General features: G+C 33.5%; 2 protein-coding genes and 1 long non-coding RNA gene across 11 annotated transcripts; all 3 read right to left on the bottom strand.

Annotated features, from left to right (window-relative positions):
• Window positions 1-2,073: 2,073 nt before the first annotated feature.
• Window positions 2,074-5,891, bottom strand: LOC145093187 (uncharacterized). 9 transcript variants are annotated; one of them, XR_013702784.1, is made up of 9 exons: window positions 5,349-5,887; window positions 5,004-5,063; window positions 4,787-4,847; window positions 3,503-4,349; window positions 2,997-3,414; window positions 2,806-2,914; window positions 2,636-2,707; window positions 2,484-2,547; window positions 2,074-2,273 (listed from the first exon to the last, which is right to left on the bottom strand). It is a non-coding gene; the product is annotated as an uncharacterized LOC145093187 (long non-coding RNA). The 9 variants fall into 9 exon arrangements; XR_013702785.1 differs by having other exon boundaries at window positions 2,484-2,535; XR_013702782.1 differs by having other exon boundaries at window positions 2,636-2,914; window positions 5,349-5,889.
• Window positions 5,892-7,638: 1,747 nt separating this feature from the next.
• Window positions 7,639-8,974, bottom strand: LOC145093185 (glutathione S-transferase F11-like). The gene is made up of 3 exons (XM_079031256.1): window positions 8,782-8,974; window positions 8,309-8,357; window positions 7,639-8,225 (listed from the first exon to the last, which is right to left on the bottom strand). The coding sequence occupies exons 1-3, from the start codon at window positions 8,926-8,928 to the stop codon at window positions 7,780-7,782; spliced, it is 642 nt and encodes a 213-aa protein (XP_078887382.1). The 5' UTR covers window positions 8,929-8,974; the 3' UTR covers window positions 7,639-7,779.
• Window positions 8,975-9,112: 138 nt separating this feature from the next.
• Window positions 9,113-10,252, bottom strand: LOC145093186 (uncharacterized). The gene has a single exon (XM_079031257.1). It carries the CDS (start codon window positions 10,096-10,098, stop codon window positions 9,244-9,246), a length of 855 nt encoding a protein of 284 aa, XP_078887383.1. The 5' UTR covers window positions 10,099-10,252; the 3' UTR covers window positions 9,113-9,243.
• Between the last annotated feature and the right edge of the window lie 7,206 nt (window positions 10,253-17,458).

Genomic DNA, 17,458 nt, shown 5'->3' with positions numbered 1-17,458 from the left:
TGAGTTGCTTTAAATTCTAGTTTACATAGTTTCATTAATTTCCAAACCAAACATATATCAATTTGTTGTTTGCAGCTATTGAAAAGGCCACAAAGCTAACTTACCATCTCAAAGATACCGTTATTGAAAAGGCCACAAAGCTAACTTACCATCTCAAAGATACCTTTTATCACATACAAGTCCTAGAAGGTTGCCTCTAATTTTTTGCAGGTTAATTGAAAGTATTATTGTTTGTCTACAAGGTTATGTTATTTGTGTTTATTAGAGTAGTTTTATAAGTTTGAATGTTTGATGATAGTCATCTATTTGTTTCAAGTATGGTTAGGTAAACTATGATGATCTTATATTATATAAGGGTACGTAAAGTAGCTTTGTATAGAGATTATCCCTACCTCATATAATACTAATTTGTAAAACATAATCATCTCCTCTTAACTGTTCAAACATATATAAGGAGGGTTTCCTAATGTAAAAAATATAAATAAATAAACTTTGTTAATATGAAAGTTGTTTTGGAATTTACATTTGCTTCTTGTATTTTCATAAGCATGCCATAGTTTATCTATAAATTATTGTGAATGAAAGATCATTTTGACCGACCCGATTATTTCGATCATTTTATATTCCAGGTGATTTTTTTTGTTTAGGATATTATGCTCTCAAGTTTCGAGTGTTTTATTATTATTATTATTATTATTATTATTATTAATTTATTTATCATAAACTTCATTAATGTTTATATATGGGACCCTTTTAATTCCTTCAAATATTTTTTACAAAAAGAAAGGAATGTTTCCTTCCAACCCATTAGCCAATGTTGTAAAAATCTCGATTAACTCCCGATTAACCTCCGATTAATCCCTAGGCGCTACTCGACCAATTAGAGAGCGTCTAACGATTAATCCATGCATACAAAATGACTGAAACAGTAGAACCCGATGAAATTTTAACACTTTGAAGAAGTTATATCTCAATAGAAACTATTTAAGGTATGATTAGTGTTTTATTTATCATAGTAACCTATTTTGTTATGATATTAGTGGTATTTATAAACTTTTATATGATATTAGTCCTATTTAATTTTTTAAAATCTAACAAATTAGCAATTAATGATCCCCGATTAATCTCTGCCTAGCCGATTAATCCCTTAACCACAGTCCACCGACTAGCTAACGTCGAGCGATTTTTACAACCTTGCCATTAACACATTGTTGCTTTATCTACACGTCAATTTTTCTCTCTCATTATTTTTCATCTTTTTCAATCCACATCTTATGTTTTAAACTCATTGACACATCATTATTTTTAATTTAATTGAATTAGAAAACGAAGTTAAATAAAACATAACTTTTTTTAATTAAAACACACTTGTACAAATTCAAAAAATACACGAAGATGAGTAGTTTGTACAACTTTTCATTATTATTTTTCAAATGTTTGAGTTCATTTTCTAGAAAAACCGAAGAAAATGAATGGAGTTGAAAATTGTTAAGAATGGAATTAAAAGAAAATAGAATGGAATTGAGATAGAATAAAATGGAAATGAAATAGGATGAGATAGTTACACTACAAGAAAATTTCGATTTAGCTACGAAAAAATTTCGTAGCTAAAAGCTAAAATTTCATAACTAAACCTAAATAACTACAAAAATTGCTACGGAATTTGTCAATGAGATTCTGTAGGTATATTCCTTGTAGCAAACTGTTTAGCTACAGAATTATAGTTCCATAACAGTTTTGCTATGACGTTTATTCCGTAGCAATTTAACTACAACACACTTCCATAACAATTCCGTAACAATGGAGTGTGTAGCAAATTTTGTAGCCATTTGTTCCGTAATAAATTACATAGCCAATTGTTCCGTAGCAAACTCCGTAATCATTTGTTCTGTAGCAAATTCCGTAACCATTTGTTCCGTAACAAATTCCGTAACCATTTGTTCCGTAACAAATTCGGTAGCCATTTGTTGCGTAGCAAATTCCGTAACCATTTGTTCCGTAACAAATTCCATAGCCATTTGTTCCATAGGAAAAATAGGTTCCAAATTAAACATATTCATAACGATAAAAATATTCAACAAAATCCAATTGCAATAAATTTAATTTTAATAATTACATAGATTTTTATAAATATATTACATAATTGAAAATCCTTTTACATGGTTCCCTAATCATCAAAACTGAATACTTATTACAAATACTATCACATAATTCATATTGGAACCACCACAAACACACAAACAACCATAAATGCTCAACAAAAATGACACAACCTGCAAAATCAAATTTATAAACAACTTGATTAACATTCAAAACAGAATATTGTGATTATGTATGAATATTCATGATCATAAGCGAAAAAATACAAACTTAACCACAGTTCTTCAGCAGGACCTACATACATCAGATGCATCCTCATACTTTCCACAACATACATATATGTATGAATATTCATGATCATAAGTGAAACAATACAAACTTACCCATAGGATCAGATGAATCAACAATAATGGCGTCATACTTTCCTTCTGGCATCTTCCGGATAAACTCAACAGATGTCCAAATTCCACAATATCAAATCTCAAACTTAAAGAAAAACAAAGAAAAAAAACATGTCATGGGATCTGGAAGTTACCATCAGCGACATGGAGATGAACACGAGGATCTTCAAAACCAACAACTAACACAGGAAAATACTTCTTATTACCTAAAATTACAATTACAAACAAAGAGTTACATATACATGATGAGCATGTAACAAAACATTGGTTACTTACAGTTAATAAATTTTATCTATCCACATACATCTATAACCATCTTATCTATTTCACATATATCAATTAAATCCACAGACAGAGCTATGGCGAGCAATTTCCCTTACAACTCCACCATCCCCGCCACCCACAACCAGAACCTGCATACATACACACCATCAAATATTAACAAGCATGGAAATAAAGAGATATGATCAAACCTTATCTTGATGTTAAAGTTACCTTTTTTAGGGATTCAATAGAACAAAGGGGAAGATGGGCAATCATTTCTTGATATACACATTCATCTTTATCAGTCAGCTGAAGAATGCCATCAAGAACAAGAACTTTCCCATATGTTACAGATTGCACATCAATAATTTAACAACTTCAACATATTATATATAATATTAACATGTTATTCTCTAGTCTTAGTACTAGATTTTAGGGTTGATATCCATGTGATACCTCAAAAACTACAACCTCCTGGTACTCTGATTTTTCCTTGAACAAAATCTTTTCTACTTCCAAGGAATGTGCTTCTCCTGATATTTATTATTCACAAAAGGAAACTCAGGTTGCATATTCAACATATATGAACCCTAGCTTAAATTAGCTAGCCACATGAGGTTGTTAAAGTACATGCTTTTTCCACCTTTATCTGCAGTAATTAACAACATAATGATGATCGTCTCAAACAGTAACCACATGATTCATTATTCTGATGATTCAAATGACATGATGATTACCAGAGAACCATCCAGAAACAAATGTTACATGACAATTGGCTTCAAGCTCTGAATCAATAGGGAAAGCTCTTGCTTTAAGGCAACAAGATGGTTCATTCACCCTCCCATCCAAACTTCCCTGGACTTCCAAGTCTCTCCCTGCATCTCCCTCCATAGACTCTCTTTTCCTTCTCCAGTTTCAGCCTCTAACACCAAAATATGGACCTCACACTTTAAATTCCGACACCCACAGATAACATGAACATGAAACAATACAAATCAATAGCTTTTATAATAGGATATATATATAGAATACATGAAAAGCTTAAAAGGTTAGACTAAAAGGGAGAGTGGGGGGGGGATCTTGCGAAGACACATGGACATCAAATTCAGCAATCACAATATTCTGTTTTGAAAAAAAATTGAGATTTTGAGAACTGAGAATTGATTATGTTTTGCTTAATTTTAGGATTCATGTTTAAGATAATGAGATTGATTGAATTTGTTTTGAAAACAGAACCTAAAAAGATCAATTTACCCTTCAAGAGAATTACTTGAACATTCCCAAGATTATCAGATTTTAAAATATAAGGAAGCTTCAAAAAAAATCTATGCTTTGTCAATATCTGCACATGATCCATAAGGAAACAATCGAGCTTTAGGCCATTCTTTTGTAACATGTTTATCCAATAATGCCATCAATTGCTTCTGTTTTATCCTTCTCTTCTTCCGGTGGAATCAGTGACACATAAATTGCAAGAAAAGATGCATTTAGCCTTTGTATATCCCCCATACATTCTGTACGACTTCTATAGTTCCTCATAATTTGGTTAAGTGTCCACTGTCCCCTTTTATCCGATCTGTAATCCTGAATTCATATCACAAGAGTTGCAAATAAAGCTAAAGATGAGAAGAGAGATTATAAAGTTAATGGAAGCTCATTTCAATGCATATAAGGGGTTGTTACATTTTAATTCAATGAGTATGGTGAAACTTTATATTGGAATGCTAGTATGGAAAAGAAAATAAAAAAATCAACAGGTTATACTCATGTATTATACATATCTTGGAGTGTTACACATATCTTTTACCTTGGTTTAGATAAATCATTTATAGATGAGAGTTAGGCTTCAATTAAGAAAAACAATGTCATTAAACCATTTTTAATGATCATTAACTTTAATTCCATATCAGATTTACACATGGAAAGCTTTATGAGCAAGAAATTAATAACCAAACCAAACAATTGATAACAAAACCCTAGAATTTGATAACCAAAATCACTAAAAAAAAGGTTAACCATACCAAAATCCATATGTTACTAGTGTTCAGCTTGTCATTTTCCTCATATCAGCTTTCACATGCACTATTGCCACCATCCATATGATCAAAACAAAAGAAAATGATATCAAATTAATAAACAAAACAATCAAGTTCTTGTAATTACTGAAATGGAAGACCGAGGTTTAGTGCTTAAAATATAGATCAAGAATGAGGTTTAGGGCATGAAATCATTTCTCACCTTGAATGTAGAGTGGCAGTTTCCGAATGTGATGGTTAGGTCTTGAAATCGTAACAGCTTCTACCAAAAATCCAATGAATCATAAGGTTATAATAAAAAACGAATAGAAATTGAGACTTTTTGATCTAGAATTGGTCATTGCAATTGGTTGTAAGCAATAATAGGGTGGGTTTTAGATGAACAAACCCTAATGAATAAAAACCTTATCATCATGCTCAATTGAAGTGTTTTGGAAGTTGCAAGAACTGTATGCTTTTATAGCTCATAAAAGAAATTGATAAGTTTCAAAAGAAAAATAGAGACTTAACTTCGATTCATTCATAGAAAATAGAGAAAACGGGATACCTGGAGGCAAGATCGTTAATCGATGTCATCTTGGCAGCGTCGATACGAACAGAGTTCATCGCCGCCATATTTGAGTAGTCGGTGGAGACGGCACGGATGGTGGCGCGTTGGTGGTGACAGTAGGACCAGAAAATGAAAATCAGTCGAATAGTTGAACCGAAGCTCTCTTCTGGTGGGCTTTTGTTGGGTATCACCGGTCATCCTCGTTTTACCCGGGCCCATGGCCGACTTTCAGTCAGTGGCCGCGACGAGATGCCGATGACTGGGATGATAATCGATAGATCATTCAGAGGCAGCCGGAGGTTAGTATCAGAAATTTCATGTTCAGGTGAAAGAGAGAGAGAGTCAGAGGATGGGGGAATGTGGAAACGTTGGAAGTCAAGCAACTTAAAAGCAATGTTTAGTAATCTGATTAAGGGAAGAAGTCAGTAGCAATCTCAACAAAGTATTGGGCAATAATTTGCTAATTTTTAGAAATTGTGTGCCCAAACTTTGAACTCCCAAAAGTTCAACGTGCCACATTTGAAAAGTTTGAAAACATCTGTGGCCAAACTCATAAACAAGTATATGTTTCTTAAATCAATATGTGTTTTTATATGTTACATTTTTAATATATATATATATATATATATATATATATATATATATATATATATATATATATATATAATATATATTAATAATATATAACATAATAATGATAATAAGAATAAATAAAAACTTATAATAATATGTAAAGAATTTTATTAATCATAATTAAATTATAATTAAAAATCATAACACAATTAAAAACAGTAATATTTTTTTGCTCAAATATTTTTTTATATTTTAGTACGGAAGTATATTCCGTAACTAATTGACTACGAAATATTTCGTAGTCACATAGCTATACATTTAGATTTAGCTACGGAAATGCAATTCCGTAGCTATTTCGGTAGAAAAATAGCTACGGTCAACCATGTTGTAGCATATTCCGTAGTATAATATCTACAACTTTTGATTACGTAGTAACTTTTTGTAGTTATTCCTAGTTTAGCTACAGAATGTAACTCCGTAGCCATTTCCATAGCAAAATAGCTACGAAAAACCATTTTGTAGCACATTTCGTAATAGAATAGCTACGGATTTCAATTCCATAGCAAGATTTCGTATCTATTTAAGATTTTTCTTGTAGTGTTATAAATATAAGTTTAAACAAATTATTAAATTTTTTTGACCAATGACCGGTCAAAGTGGAAGAGAAAGAAAACAAACATTAAACACGGGCTCATCTACCTACCATCCACCTGAGCATACCGATTTCTGGTCGGTATTAGCTCCCTGGCGGTACTGCGATCCCACAACCGGTCATCCCGCAACTCCGACCTCACTAAGTACTCACTCACATGCCATGCAGTTTTTTGAGCTTCCGAAAATTTTTTGGTTTTACCCCTACGGTTTTGTGACATGTTAGATTACATGCCATTAGATTATAGTATAGTTTATATATTATATGCCATACCAATTTTAACTTGTGTTGTTTTCTGATCCACATACAATTTTAGCATTTTGGACTATTCGCTAGATTGCCAAATGATGCACTTGAAGAAGAAAGAGCCACATATCTTAATAGTAACTTTTTGTCAAGAATGTTAGTATAATATCATTTGGACATATTATAGCATGACCTGGAAATGGACCCCATTATTATACTAAAGTTTCCCATCGGTAGCTATTTATTTATTGTAATTTTTTTTAACTATTATTTGAATAATTATTAGAGCTTGTAATTTATTTAATTAGGTTATTTGTTTTGTAATATTTTTTTTAAATAACCCAGATTCGTCCATTTAATTAATAAATTTAATAAGTTGGAAAAAATCAAATATTCTAACTAGATTTCAACTTATTTATTAAACATGTTAGATTGAGATTTTCAAATTTACTAGAAAACGTAAATGAAAATTGACAATTTATGAGAATTTGAGCAAAATTATAAAAGATTAAAGTCAAGTCAAAAAGTTAATATATTTATTTTATAAATCAAAGGATATAATTTTGAGTTGGCATTAATGTGCGCTGAATCTAAAGAGGAGCACTTTCTTGAATGGAAAGCTGCTTTAACCATTCTGATGTTCAATGACTCTCGAAAGTTCAAATGTAGAAAAACAAGTAAGAATTTATTACAAGAACCTACTTTCCAACATTAATATAAAATTACCTAATCTTAACTTCATCAAATGATTATTAACATGGTGCTATAATTAACTTTGAAAAGAAAGACTGATATACCCAAAAACATATACCATAATGATCCAAAAGCTAAACAACGGTTTATTTCCAAAAGCAAAACAACGATTTATTTCAACTTTCAAACTCCAAGTTCATTGTAACTCCTACAAGAAAGCAACAAGTCATCAACGATAGAAAGTTTAAACTACACATGCATGACTTACTCCACGAGAAGCATAAGTTTCTTCCAAGCAAGTCGATTCGAAATATCACTCCACCATGAATTCACATTCTTCTTCTGTGTCACCATGTGCCCTAGTTCAGCTTCATTCATTAAGTATTTAATCCCAGGAAGATGGCTTAGATCAGCAAGGGTGAAACAATCTCCAACTAGATACCTATGCTTCGATAGTTGTTCATCGTAAACTTCAAACACTTTCTCAAGCTTCTTTTCACAATTCTCAACAAGTGTAAAGTCAGTTTTCCCTCCCATTTCTGGGATGATAAGTTTCTGAAGAACGATTGTGTAAACCATGTCATTGAAGTGATGCGCTTCGACTTCTAGCCATTGGTCAACTAAGGCTTTCTCCTCAAAAGTAGTTCCATAAAGCTTTTGATTTTTATCAGCGTATTTTGTTGCGTAATATCTTATGATCGCCCTTGACTCTACACAATATTTTGAAAGAGTTAGATTATTTTAATGATGTTTAACAATGAATGACATCGTATGTATGGGTATGTCACATTACCAAAAAGCCGAAAATCTCCATCCTCAACAACCGGGACTTGACCAAAAGGCTACAAAGATAACACAGTTTTTAGCGGTTTGTAATTTTGCATGATAGGTCACTACAAACCTACATATCATATATTGATATAGTAGATGTGAAACCGGTGTATTACACAGTTGATTTAAAAAAAGATTAAACATTAAAATATAAATATAAAATATTTTTAATATATAACTTTAAAATAAAGAAAGATACATATTTATTGCAATTTAATTTCATATATATCATATTTAATACTTTACATATATAAGTATATGACTTTAATTTTAAAAATTGAAACAAACCAAAAATTGACAAGTGGATAATATTTATTTTAAAAATACCACAGAATGACAAGTGTCAAAATTTATGAGAGATTGACATGTGTCAAAAAAACTTTCATTTATTAAGAAGAACGGATACATTAGTACGTGTTACAACAAAAGATTTACCTGCTTCAGTAAAAACTTGGATTGTTTATGTTCGCTGGAGTTGAGATCAACGTTTATGCGCTCAAAGTCAACATCAAGCTCCAAAAAGCAAGCCAAAACTCTCTGTGTGCAAGCTGACCTATTTGGACCATATACCTTGACCACCATTTTCTTAGGAACTTTGAGGTCTTGTGGATGAATTGAAGCATATGATGAGGAAGGTACTTAAATAGAAAGGTTATTTCCACCGGGGGTTAGATTTTAACAATGTGACATGTTTGGGGGTTGTCAACCAACAAACATGTTTTTGAATGTTAGATGACGAATGGTGGTTGGTGGTTGAATGGTTTTCCACGACACGAGCAACTATCAACCAATGAATTTTTCCATTTGTTAAAAGCAACCCTAAAGTTTAAATAATCTCAACTTAATGCCCTATAGTGTGTGTAATATTTATATACTTGTATTGTAGAGAAAATTAATTTAAACAAAAAATCTTTTACTTCTTCCAACGTTACTTTCTTTCGAAATTCGCGATTTGGTCTCTTCTTCTTTCAAACCTGTTGGTTTGACCATCGGAATCCTCGAATAAACTGTGTTTTCGATGGCATTTGAAGAACATTTACACCCTCCAAACAACGCTAGTTGCGTCTTCTTCTTCTTATTATTCTGATTTTGATCCTTCGTGTTCATGCTGATGCTTCTGCTACTCCCATGGCTTCTCTGGCTCCGATTCTTGAGATCCTCCAATCCGATTTCTTGTGGTTTCATCATACCCAACTGTAAAAAGCTCCACTTTGATGATGTTTTCGGGTTGGAGTGATGAACGTTACGGGTTCGGATCTGTGGCCTCGGACTCGGGTGGGAATGGAACTGGTTTCGAATTTTGGTGACTTCGGATCCTGAGGTACTACCACTCCCACTGGTTCCTGAATTATTACTACGAGTGCTGCTGCTTCGGCTGCTAACAACACTTGTAGGTTCGGATCCGGAAAATGAGATGGAGCGGATGAAGCTCCGGCCTTCGGTTGTTAACTCAGAAGGTAAAGTGACTGAATGCTGTAACGGCAGAATTTGACCACGGAAGAAAAGCTCGTCGGCGCTGCACATTTTATTTTCCGGCAAACTGTTTCCGGCGCCACCGAAGTCGAAATCTTGTTCAAGATCGTCGGAAAATTGTTCTTCTGGATGGTTAGCTTTCGGGACTTCGTGTTTGCTGGTGGCGAGATCACAAAGAGATAAAGCTTCATCGTCTTCGTAGTCGTCGTTATGGGGTTGGAATTCTTGGCTTTGATACGAATTAAAAAGAACCAAGCTTGGTGGTGAACCTTGTTCCATGAATATCTGGTGTTTAGAATGTGAACAATGGGGTTGTCGAACAGAAATAAGGAAGGTTGGTGGGATTGTTATAGTGAAGGAGGCAAATATATTTGAAATTAGTGGAAGTGTGAACAAAAATACAAAGCAGAAACCAATAGAATAAATATTGTATCTTAAGGGATCTAAATTCCAACATATATATATATATATATATATATATATATATATATATATATATATATATATATATATATATATATATATATATATATATATATATATATAAAGAGAGAGAGATAGAGAGAGAAAGAGAAAGAGAGAGATGAGGGTTTCTTCAAGACGATTATTTTTTGTGAGACATGAAGAGCCAATTAATTTTATCCGGTCATTTCTTAGATAAAAAAAATATTTTTAAAACGTAAATAATTGAACATTTTTGAAAATTTGTTTTAAATACTATTATCGTCATTTATATTTTCAAAAAGATTAAAAAAAAAAAATACCGTTTTTTAAATTATCTGTAAAATATTCTACTATAATAATTACAATAAACCGTTAGAATATTCATATATTCTATTAGAAAATTAGATTACAAATATTCAAACAATTATAATAGAATATTAGGATATTTTAGAGATTCTAACAATTTTAATATAATATTAGAATATTTTAATATATCTAACAATTCTAGTAGAATATTAAAAATTTCATTTGAATATTTACATTGTAATATTCTATTAGAATATTTGACGTTATTTCAAAAAAATGGTAATTATTTTATTTGAGAGAGAGAGAGAGAGAGATAAACAATGAAATTATTTTGAAGGAGCAAACCAACGAACTGTATATTTCTTTCCCTTGCTTTGAATCACTTTTCTTGCTTCGATCGATACACCCCAGCCTCTTCTTCCTTGTAGATCATAGCAGGTTCTCTCCTTTTTTTTCTTAGTCTCTCCAATCGATCTCATCCTATGTAATCCATCCTAATTATTCTCTTCCTTATCTCTCAAACTCTCCAATCGATCCCAATTATCCCAACCTCCACTACTTCGATTCAATTTTTCATAACGCCGTTTCTCCTTCAACGTTTTATCTTTTATATAAACTGTTATTATCTGCTTCCGTCTACAACACATTTGCTTTTTCCAAGGATGCCACATCACTCATTTCCTCAAATTGGATCATCATGATCGTTTGAGAGACACTCTTGTTTTTCAAGTATATGTTTCTAAAATTTTGGGTTCTAATTTTGTTATAGTCGCTTCTGGTGTTCAACTACACGCATAAACTTTACCCTAACTAGAGAAAGTTAATTGATTTTCAGATTACCATCAAATAACTTCATATTTAAAACAAGAAAAAAAAAGTTACGCACTATTGATTTTTCAGGTATATGTTTCTAAAAATTTTGGGTTCTAATTTTGTTATACTCACTTCTGGTGTTCAACAACACACATAAATTTTACCCTAACTAGAGAAAGTCAATTGATTTTTAGATCACCATCAAATAACTTCATATTTAAAACAAGAAAAAAAAAAAAGTTATGCATCTATTAGATGCATAAGATTTTATATTTTTCAAGCTTTCATTATTGATTGCAAAGTTACCTCCTATAGCTCTGGTTGTATCAATATCAATGTCATCTCTCCTTTGTTTGTGTAATCAGTGGAAATTGAGTTTTTCTCTAGTTGTATAAATATCAACATTCATCTATTTGATTAATTTAATCCAAACGCAAATTGAGATTTTCTCTAGGAAAAATGTCCCCAACTTGATTTTCTCAAATTTGTATCTCGTTCTAGTTCATAGTGTGACATCCCCTAATTTCTCGGCCAGAAAAGACCGATTTAATTTATGCCTTTTAAAATAAAATAAGAGAAATCCTTTTAAAAGATGTTGCGGAATTGGTCCCCAAAACAAAACATGATAAAGGTTTAGCAAAACCTTTCTTTAAGAAATATATAGTTTCATTTCATATCAAAACCTCAGGATGTCATGTTCCGATACAGATCAAAAGCATAAACAAGACATTATAAGTCTTTCAACAGTTATTTACAACTACTGGCCTATAATCCAAAAATCTCTCGTCGTCCTCCGACTATGCTTGGGGTCCACTACTTGTAACATAAAAAGCTGAGTGGGTCAGGCTTGGGAGCCTGGTGAGCATGTAGGGTTTTCAACCCACAATAATAATAAACTTATTAAGCTCATCAATCAACAATAACTCTGATTACTCGTTCCCGTTATCCTCACTTTACGTCCCTAAACACTTATCACAAGAGACCTAGCCTAAAGAATATCGTCAGGATGGACACTACTGCTAAGGGGTTTCCTCAGCCATACATGTCCTAAAGGCAACCATGAGGGGGATGGAGTAGAGCGAATAAACGCCTACGTTCATTAACACCTACAGGTTGTGGGCCTGTCAGCGTTCCACTAGACTATCTATAAAGTTCGCGGTCGTCATCTAAACTCCGCTAAATGACTGGATCACAATCACATCGAGGCCTCTCATCACTTTTATTTCATCACACATCACTATCTACCCATGTTTTACCCAACATATTTGTAGATAAAAATACATATAAAGTTTAAAACTTGTATAAAACATCTATTCAACAATCACCTCAATTAAACAATTAATATAATTACACGTAGCACGTATTTTATAGAAAATACTTCATATCTAGGTGTAAGATGAAGGTGACTATACACTCACATGATTTGATGATAATCGGGCAGCAATTCGTTGCTTAAAACGATCGTTTCTAATAAAACCAGGAGTTTTATTGAAAAATCGGGCTCTACAAAGGTCGGGCTTCGAAACCGAAAAGATAAATTTTCCAGGCTTCTCGGGCACTTCGTGGCATATTCCAAGGCTTATATTCGATACCGGGCATTTGGGGGATGTTAAGATGAAGAAAATATAAAGAAAGGGGTTAAAATGAACAATTTCTTAAAATTATCCGAGAAGGCTTGCAGCCTTCTATTTATAGGGGGAGGCTTCTGATCGGACGGCTGAGAAGCTCCCAGGTGGCAGCAGATCCGAAGGCTCGCAGGTGGCTCGCACATGGGCTGCGCATGCGAGGGTCTCGCTAGCAGCTTCTAAGTGGATCGGAGTCTAGGTCCGAGGTTCGGACCCGAAGCAGGAGGAAAGGGAGACAGCTGGTGCGAAGGTCGGACACGCGACCGGCATTGCGAGGCTCAGACTAGGCTGCACATGCATCGCTCCTCGGATGTGCCACGACTTCGGATAACTCAACAGATTTCAGACACGTGGCGCATTTTGAGCGAGGGTGATGTGGCAAAAACGTGACTATGCGAATTTTCTCAGTTTTTGTGTAAAAACTTCTAAAATCCATAACTTTCGCATACGAGCTCCGTTTTTGACGTTCTTTATATGCAAGCGTAGGTAAAATTAGGCTCTACAACTTTCATTTAAACTTTGTAGGCTAATTTTGAATTTAATTTTTATATTATTATTTTTAATAGACCGGTACAGGAAATCCGTTAAAAATTCATAACTTCTTTATCTGACGTCCGTTATCGTCAGACTTTATACCGTTGTATTGCTAATGACGAGAACTTCGATTCTCGTTTAGTTGGTGTGGGCTAAAAATCACTTGATCGAGCATTCGAGTTTTTTTAGTTGTCTACTGCTAAGCTGAAACTTCGAAAAATCATAACTTCATCATACGAAGTCAGATTTGGGCGTTCTTTTTATATATACTCTCGGTTTAACGAACAGTACGACTTTCGTTTAGATCACTAAGGCTAAAAAGTAGTTTATCAAAAACTCACTTTTTACGACATTCGGCACCGTGCCGGTTTTGTCGCGAAACTTCGACATGTCATAACTTCTTCGTTATAACTCGGATTTTGGTATTCTTTATATCCCCGGAATCCTTGTTTCGACCACTACAACTTTATGTAAAGATATTGGCTTTATCTAATATTTATTTTTGACGCTCAATTTTATTCTTAATTAATTAAACCCTAATAATTAAGCATAAAACACATAATTCACATAATTCCTTTTCATTTTTTCAAAATGAGTTACCAAGGTTAACCTAGATTATAACGTTAAAATTAATGCCTAACCTAGAAACACGGGCATTACACATAGGGTTCTTTGCCTGTTATTTTTGCAATTTTTTTCTCCCCAAATTTAAGTCCTTTTATTTTTATTTCTTTATAAATTAAAAAGAATGTGTGTGTTATCTTTCTCCACCTCCGTAATTTCTTTGTATTCATCTGATTTTCTTGAATTCTAATGTTTCTATTCTCATCTCCCAATCCATCTTAAGGCAAACCGATTCATTCTCTCGGTCTTAAATCCAACATTCCATAAAAAAATCTCTATACACAATTCACTAATCACCATGTACTCAAAATGTGGAAACTTAAAGGATGCACACTAAGTGTTCGACAAAATGCTAGAACCCAATGCAATCACACTTAAACTGTTGATCACATGCTACTCAAATCATAGGTTTCAAATAGAAGCATTAGATCTTTTCCAACAACACAAACATATCCCCTATAAGTATGACCTTCATATCCGTCTTATCAGCATGTGCACACACAAGAAAAGTCAAAGATGGATGAAAATACTTCACTTTAATGATTGAAAAGTTTAATATTAAACCACAAGAAGAACAATCTTCATGTACGATATATCTTTTAGGTAGATCAGGTAAACTTGATGAAGCTGATCTTGATACTTTTACCGTTTTACCTTTTATTTACTGATGGAAAATTGACATGCAATAAGGGCTGTTATATCTATGCTTAGAACAACATTAGGCTATGTGGAGTGGTCACCACTAACTCACCAGAAAAGTGGTGCAACCTCTGCGCCACGTCACCTTCACCACCAACTCACTCCACTATGGAAATGGTCACCACTAACAATATTTACTTTTTTATTATTTTTTTTATTTTTTGAACATTATATTAAATAAATAACATATTTTATATTAATTAAAACCACATTACATAATTTAAAACATAGAAAATTAAAACTAAAATACTAAAAAAACATAATCCATACATAGAAAATTAAACCTAAATTACTAAAAAACATCAAATCTAGTTGCGATATTGTTTGAGAACTTGTTGAATTTTCAAAAACACACTTAAATTTTCCGGGTCGAGATTCGGTTGCCGCACTGTGTTTATGATTTGAAAATTGGTGAGTGTCAATTGTCGCCGACGTTGCTCCTCTGTTGAATCAATTTTTTTTTCTAAAAAATGTAGAGTTTTTTCGATTTTCTCCGCTAATACGTCCTCGTTGGTTGATTTCCCGCTAGACGAAACCCCCTTTCTCGCATTGTCCCTTCCCGGTGGTCGACGAAGATGGACGTCCGATGGACCCTCCCCCTCGGTGGCGTCAAACTCATCATTGAGGTCTAGGTTAGCACCGATGTCCGACTCGGACGTTCTCGGCCTTTTGTTGGAACCGGTGGTAGATCCTGAATGCGCCGTTTCCGGATAAAGGACCCATTTTGGACCATTGCGACAAACTCCCCACGCTTGTTGGTTGCCAAAAGGTTTACCATTGTTGGTAATTTTGTATTGGTGTAACGCTATTGACAAAATGTTGAAATCGTTCCTACCACTTCGATGCATATTTTTTAGATTGTCAAATACACCATTAAATTTGGTACATGTCGCTCTAAGGTCACGCCATTTAGCATTGACTGCATCATATGTCCGACTCGTTTTCCTTCCTAATAACGCGTGGAAGTGGTCTAAAACACGATTCCAAAAGATTTGTCCTGATTGCGCGTTGCCGACACCCCCGTCTTGTGATATGGCAATCCAAGCTTTAGCTAAAGCTGCCTCCTCCTCCTCCTCCTCCTCCTCCTCGGTCCATTGGGTATTTTTTTTTGTTGAATCTTTTAATTTTTTTTTTTGCCTTCTACGACTTGGTTATGTTTCTTGAACCCGTTTTTCGTCGTCTTCAATGTCGAGGTTTACGGGTTGAGATTGAGATAATGGAACTTGAGATGGTTGTGAACTTGGTTGTGGATGTTGGGAAGTTTGGGACTGAAATCGCGGAGCAGGTTGTTGTTGAAAGGGTTGAAATTGGGATTGAACAAATTGTGGTGGTGGTTGTTGTTGGTAGTAGTGTGGCTGGTATGAAAGATTGGTGAATAGAGATTGTTGTTGAACGGGGGATGATAACAATTGCATATAGCCAATGTTCGCTAACGGATCATTTGGAGTGTTTGGGGTGTTCGGGTGGGTGGGTTATTTTGGTTTGGATCCTTGGAAGAAAGTGTATTTTTTGAATGAGTTTATATGTTTGTGTTCAAAGTGTGTTGTGTGTTTGAAATGAGAAAATATTTGATATATATATAGAGAGAGGATTGTAAGTAATTAATTAATTATTTTTACAAACGGTCAAAAGCTTCAAATGGTCAAAAAGCCTTCCCCCAATCAAATCGTCTGTCTTCGTCCGTCTCCAGCTCCACGGAACAAGAAACCCACCAGAAGGTGGGGCGGTGTTCACGCGTGAAGGGGGCTGACACGTCAGCTCCCACGCGTCTTTCTACTTCCACTCCAGGTAGCCTTAGTGGCATGTGATGATGGGTCATATAGGCGAGAGTTTAAGGTTGTGTTGCCTTTAGAAAAAGACAAAAAGAAGAAGGTATAAATATTAAATTTTAGTAGCATTATGCTGATGTCATCACGAGTTTAGAACAGATAAAAGATTCTTCATTATTCTTCATTGCAGGTAATTGAACATATTATTAAAGTTTCAATAGTAAGAAAATGCAGATTTGTATTTGTTGCTTCTGACGTATTTAGTGCAAAGATTTTTGGTATCTTTAAAAGGTTTGATGCATTAAAAAGTTATATGCTTGTGATTTGAAGTAATTTTTGTTAGATGGAGACCAGGATAATGTTCTTGCCCTTCTTGGCCATGCATATTCATATTATAATGTTTTTTATATAGCTTATGAAGCATATATTGATTTTTTGGTTGTTTAACTCATACTTTTTAAATGTTAATATGCATATTAATTCAATTTTGTAGACCCTTTTATTACTTTGAATCTTTTGGTCAAACTAATTAAGGCGAAAAAGAGGAAAATGGCATGCCAAAATGATTGAAATTGTACATGGGATTGAACCAAAAATTGAATTATGGGTTTCATAAAAATTACAATTTTCCCTTTTCTTGTTTTAAGCAAAGTAATGTATTTGCCAATTGCCAGTATTACAAATATTTGATGGTATTAATCATAGTCATGATTCTTCTATTTTTTCATTATAAAAGAAGGTAGCTTAACCATATATGCATATTAATATGCATATTGATAGTCATTATATACATATGCATATAATTTGAATGTGAATATAGTTATT

Source organism: Lactuca serriola, chromosome 3 (genome assembly GCF_051521515.1).
Source record: "Lactuca serriola cultivar US96UC23 chromosome 3, Lser_US96UC23_V15, whole genome shotgun sequence".
Lineage (NCBI taxonomy): Eukaryota > Viridiplantae > Streptophyta > Magnoliopsida > Asterales > Asteraceae > Lactuca > Lactuca serriola.
This window is presented reverse-complemented; position numbering and strand designations above follow the sequence as displayed.

Excerpts from the sequence above, each read along its gene's own strand:
- LOC145093185 (XM_079031256.1), bottom strand. The coding sequence starts at position 8,928 with ATGGTGGTCAAGGTATATGGTCCAAATAGGTCAGCTTGCACACAGAGA. Across the intron at positions 8,358-8,781 it reads CCAAGTTTTTACTGAAGCAG|CCTTTTGGTCAAGTCCCGGT; the intron begins GTAAATCTTTTG and ends TTATCTTTGTAG. Across the intron at positions 8,226-8,308 it reads TGGAGATTTTCGGCTTTTTG|AGTCAAGGGCGATCATAAGA; the intron begins GTAATGTGACAT and ends AATATTGTGTAG.
- LOC145093186 (XM_079031257.1), bottom strand. The coding sequence starts at position 10,098 with ATGGAACAAGGTTCACCACCAAGCTTGGTTCTTTTTAATTCGTATCAA.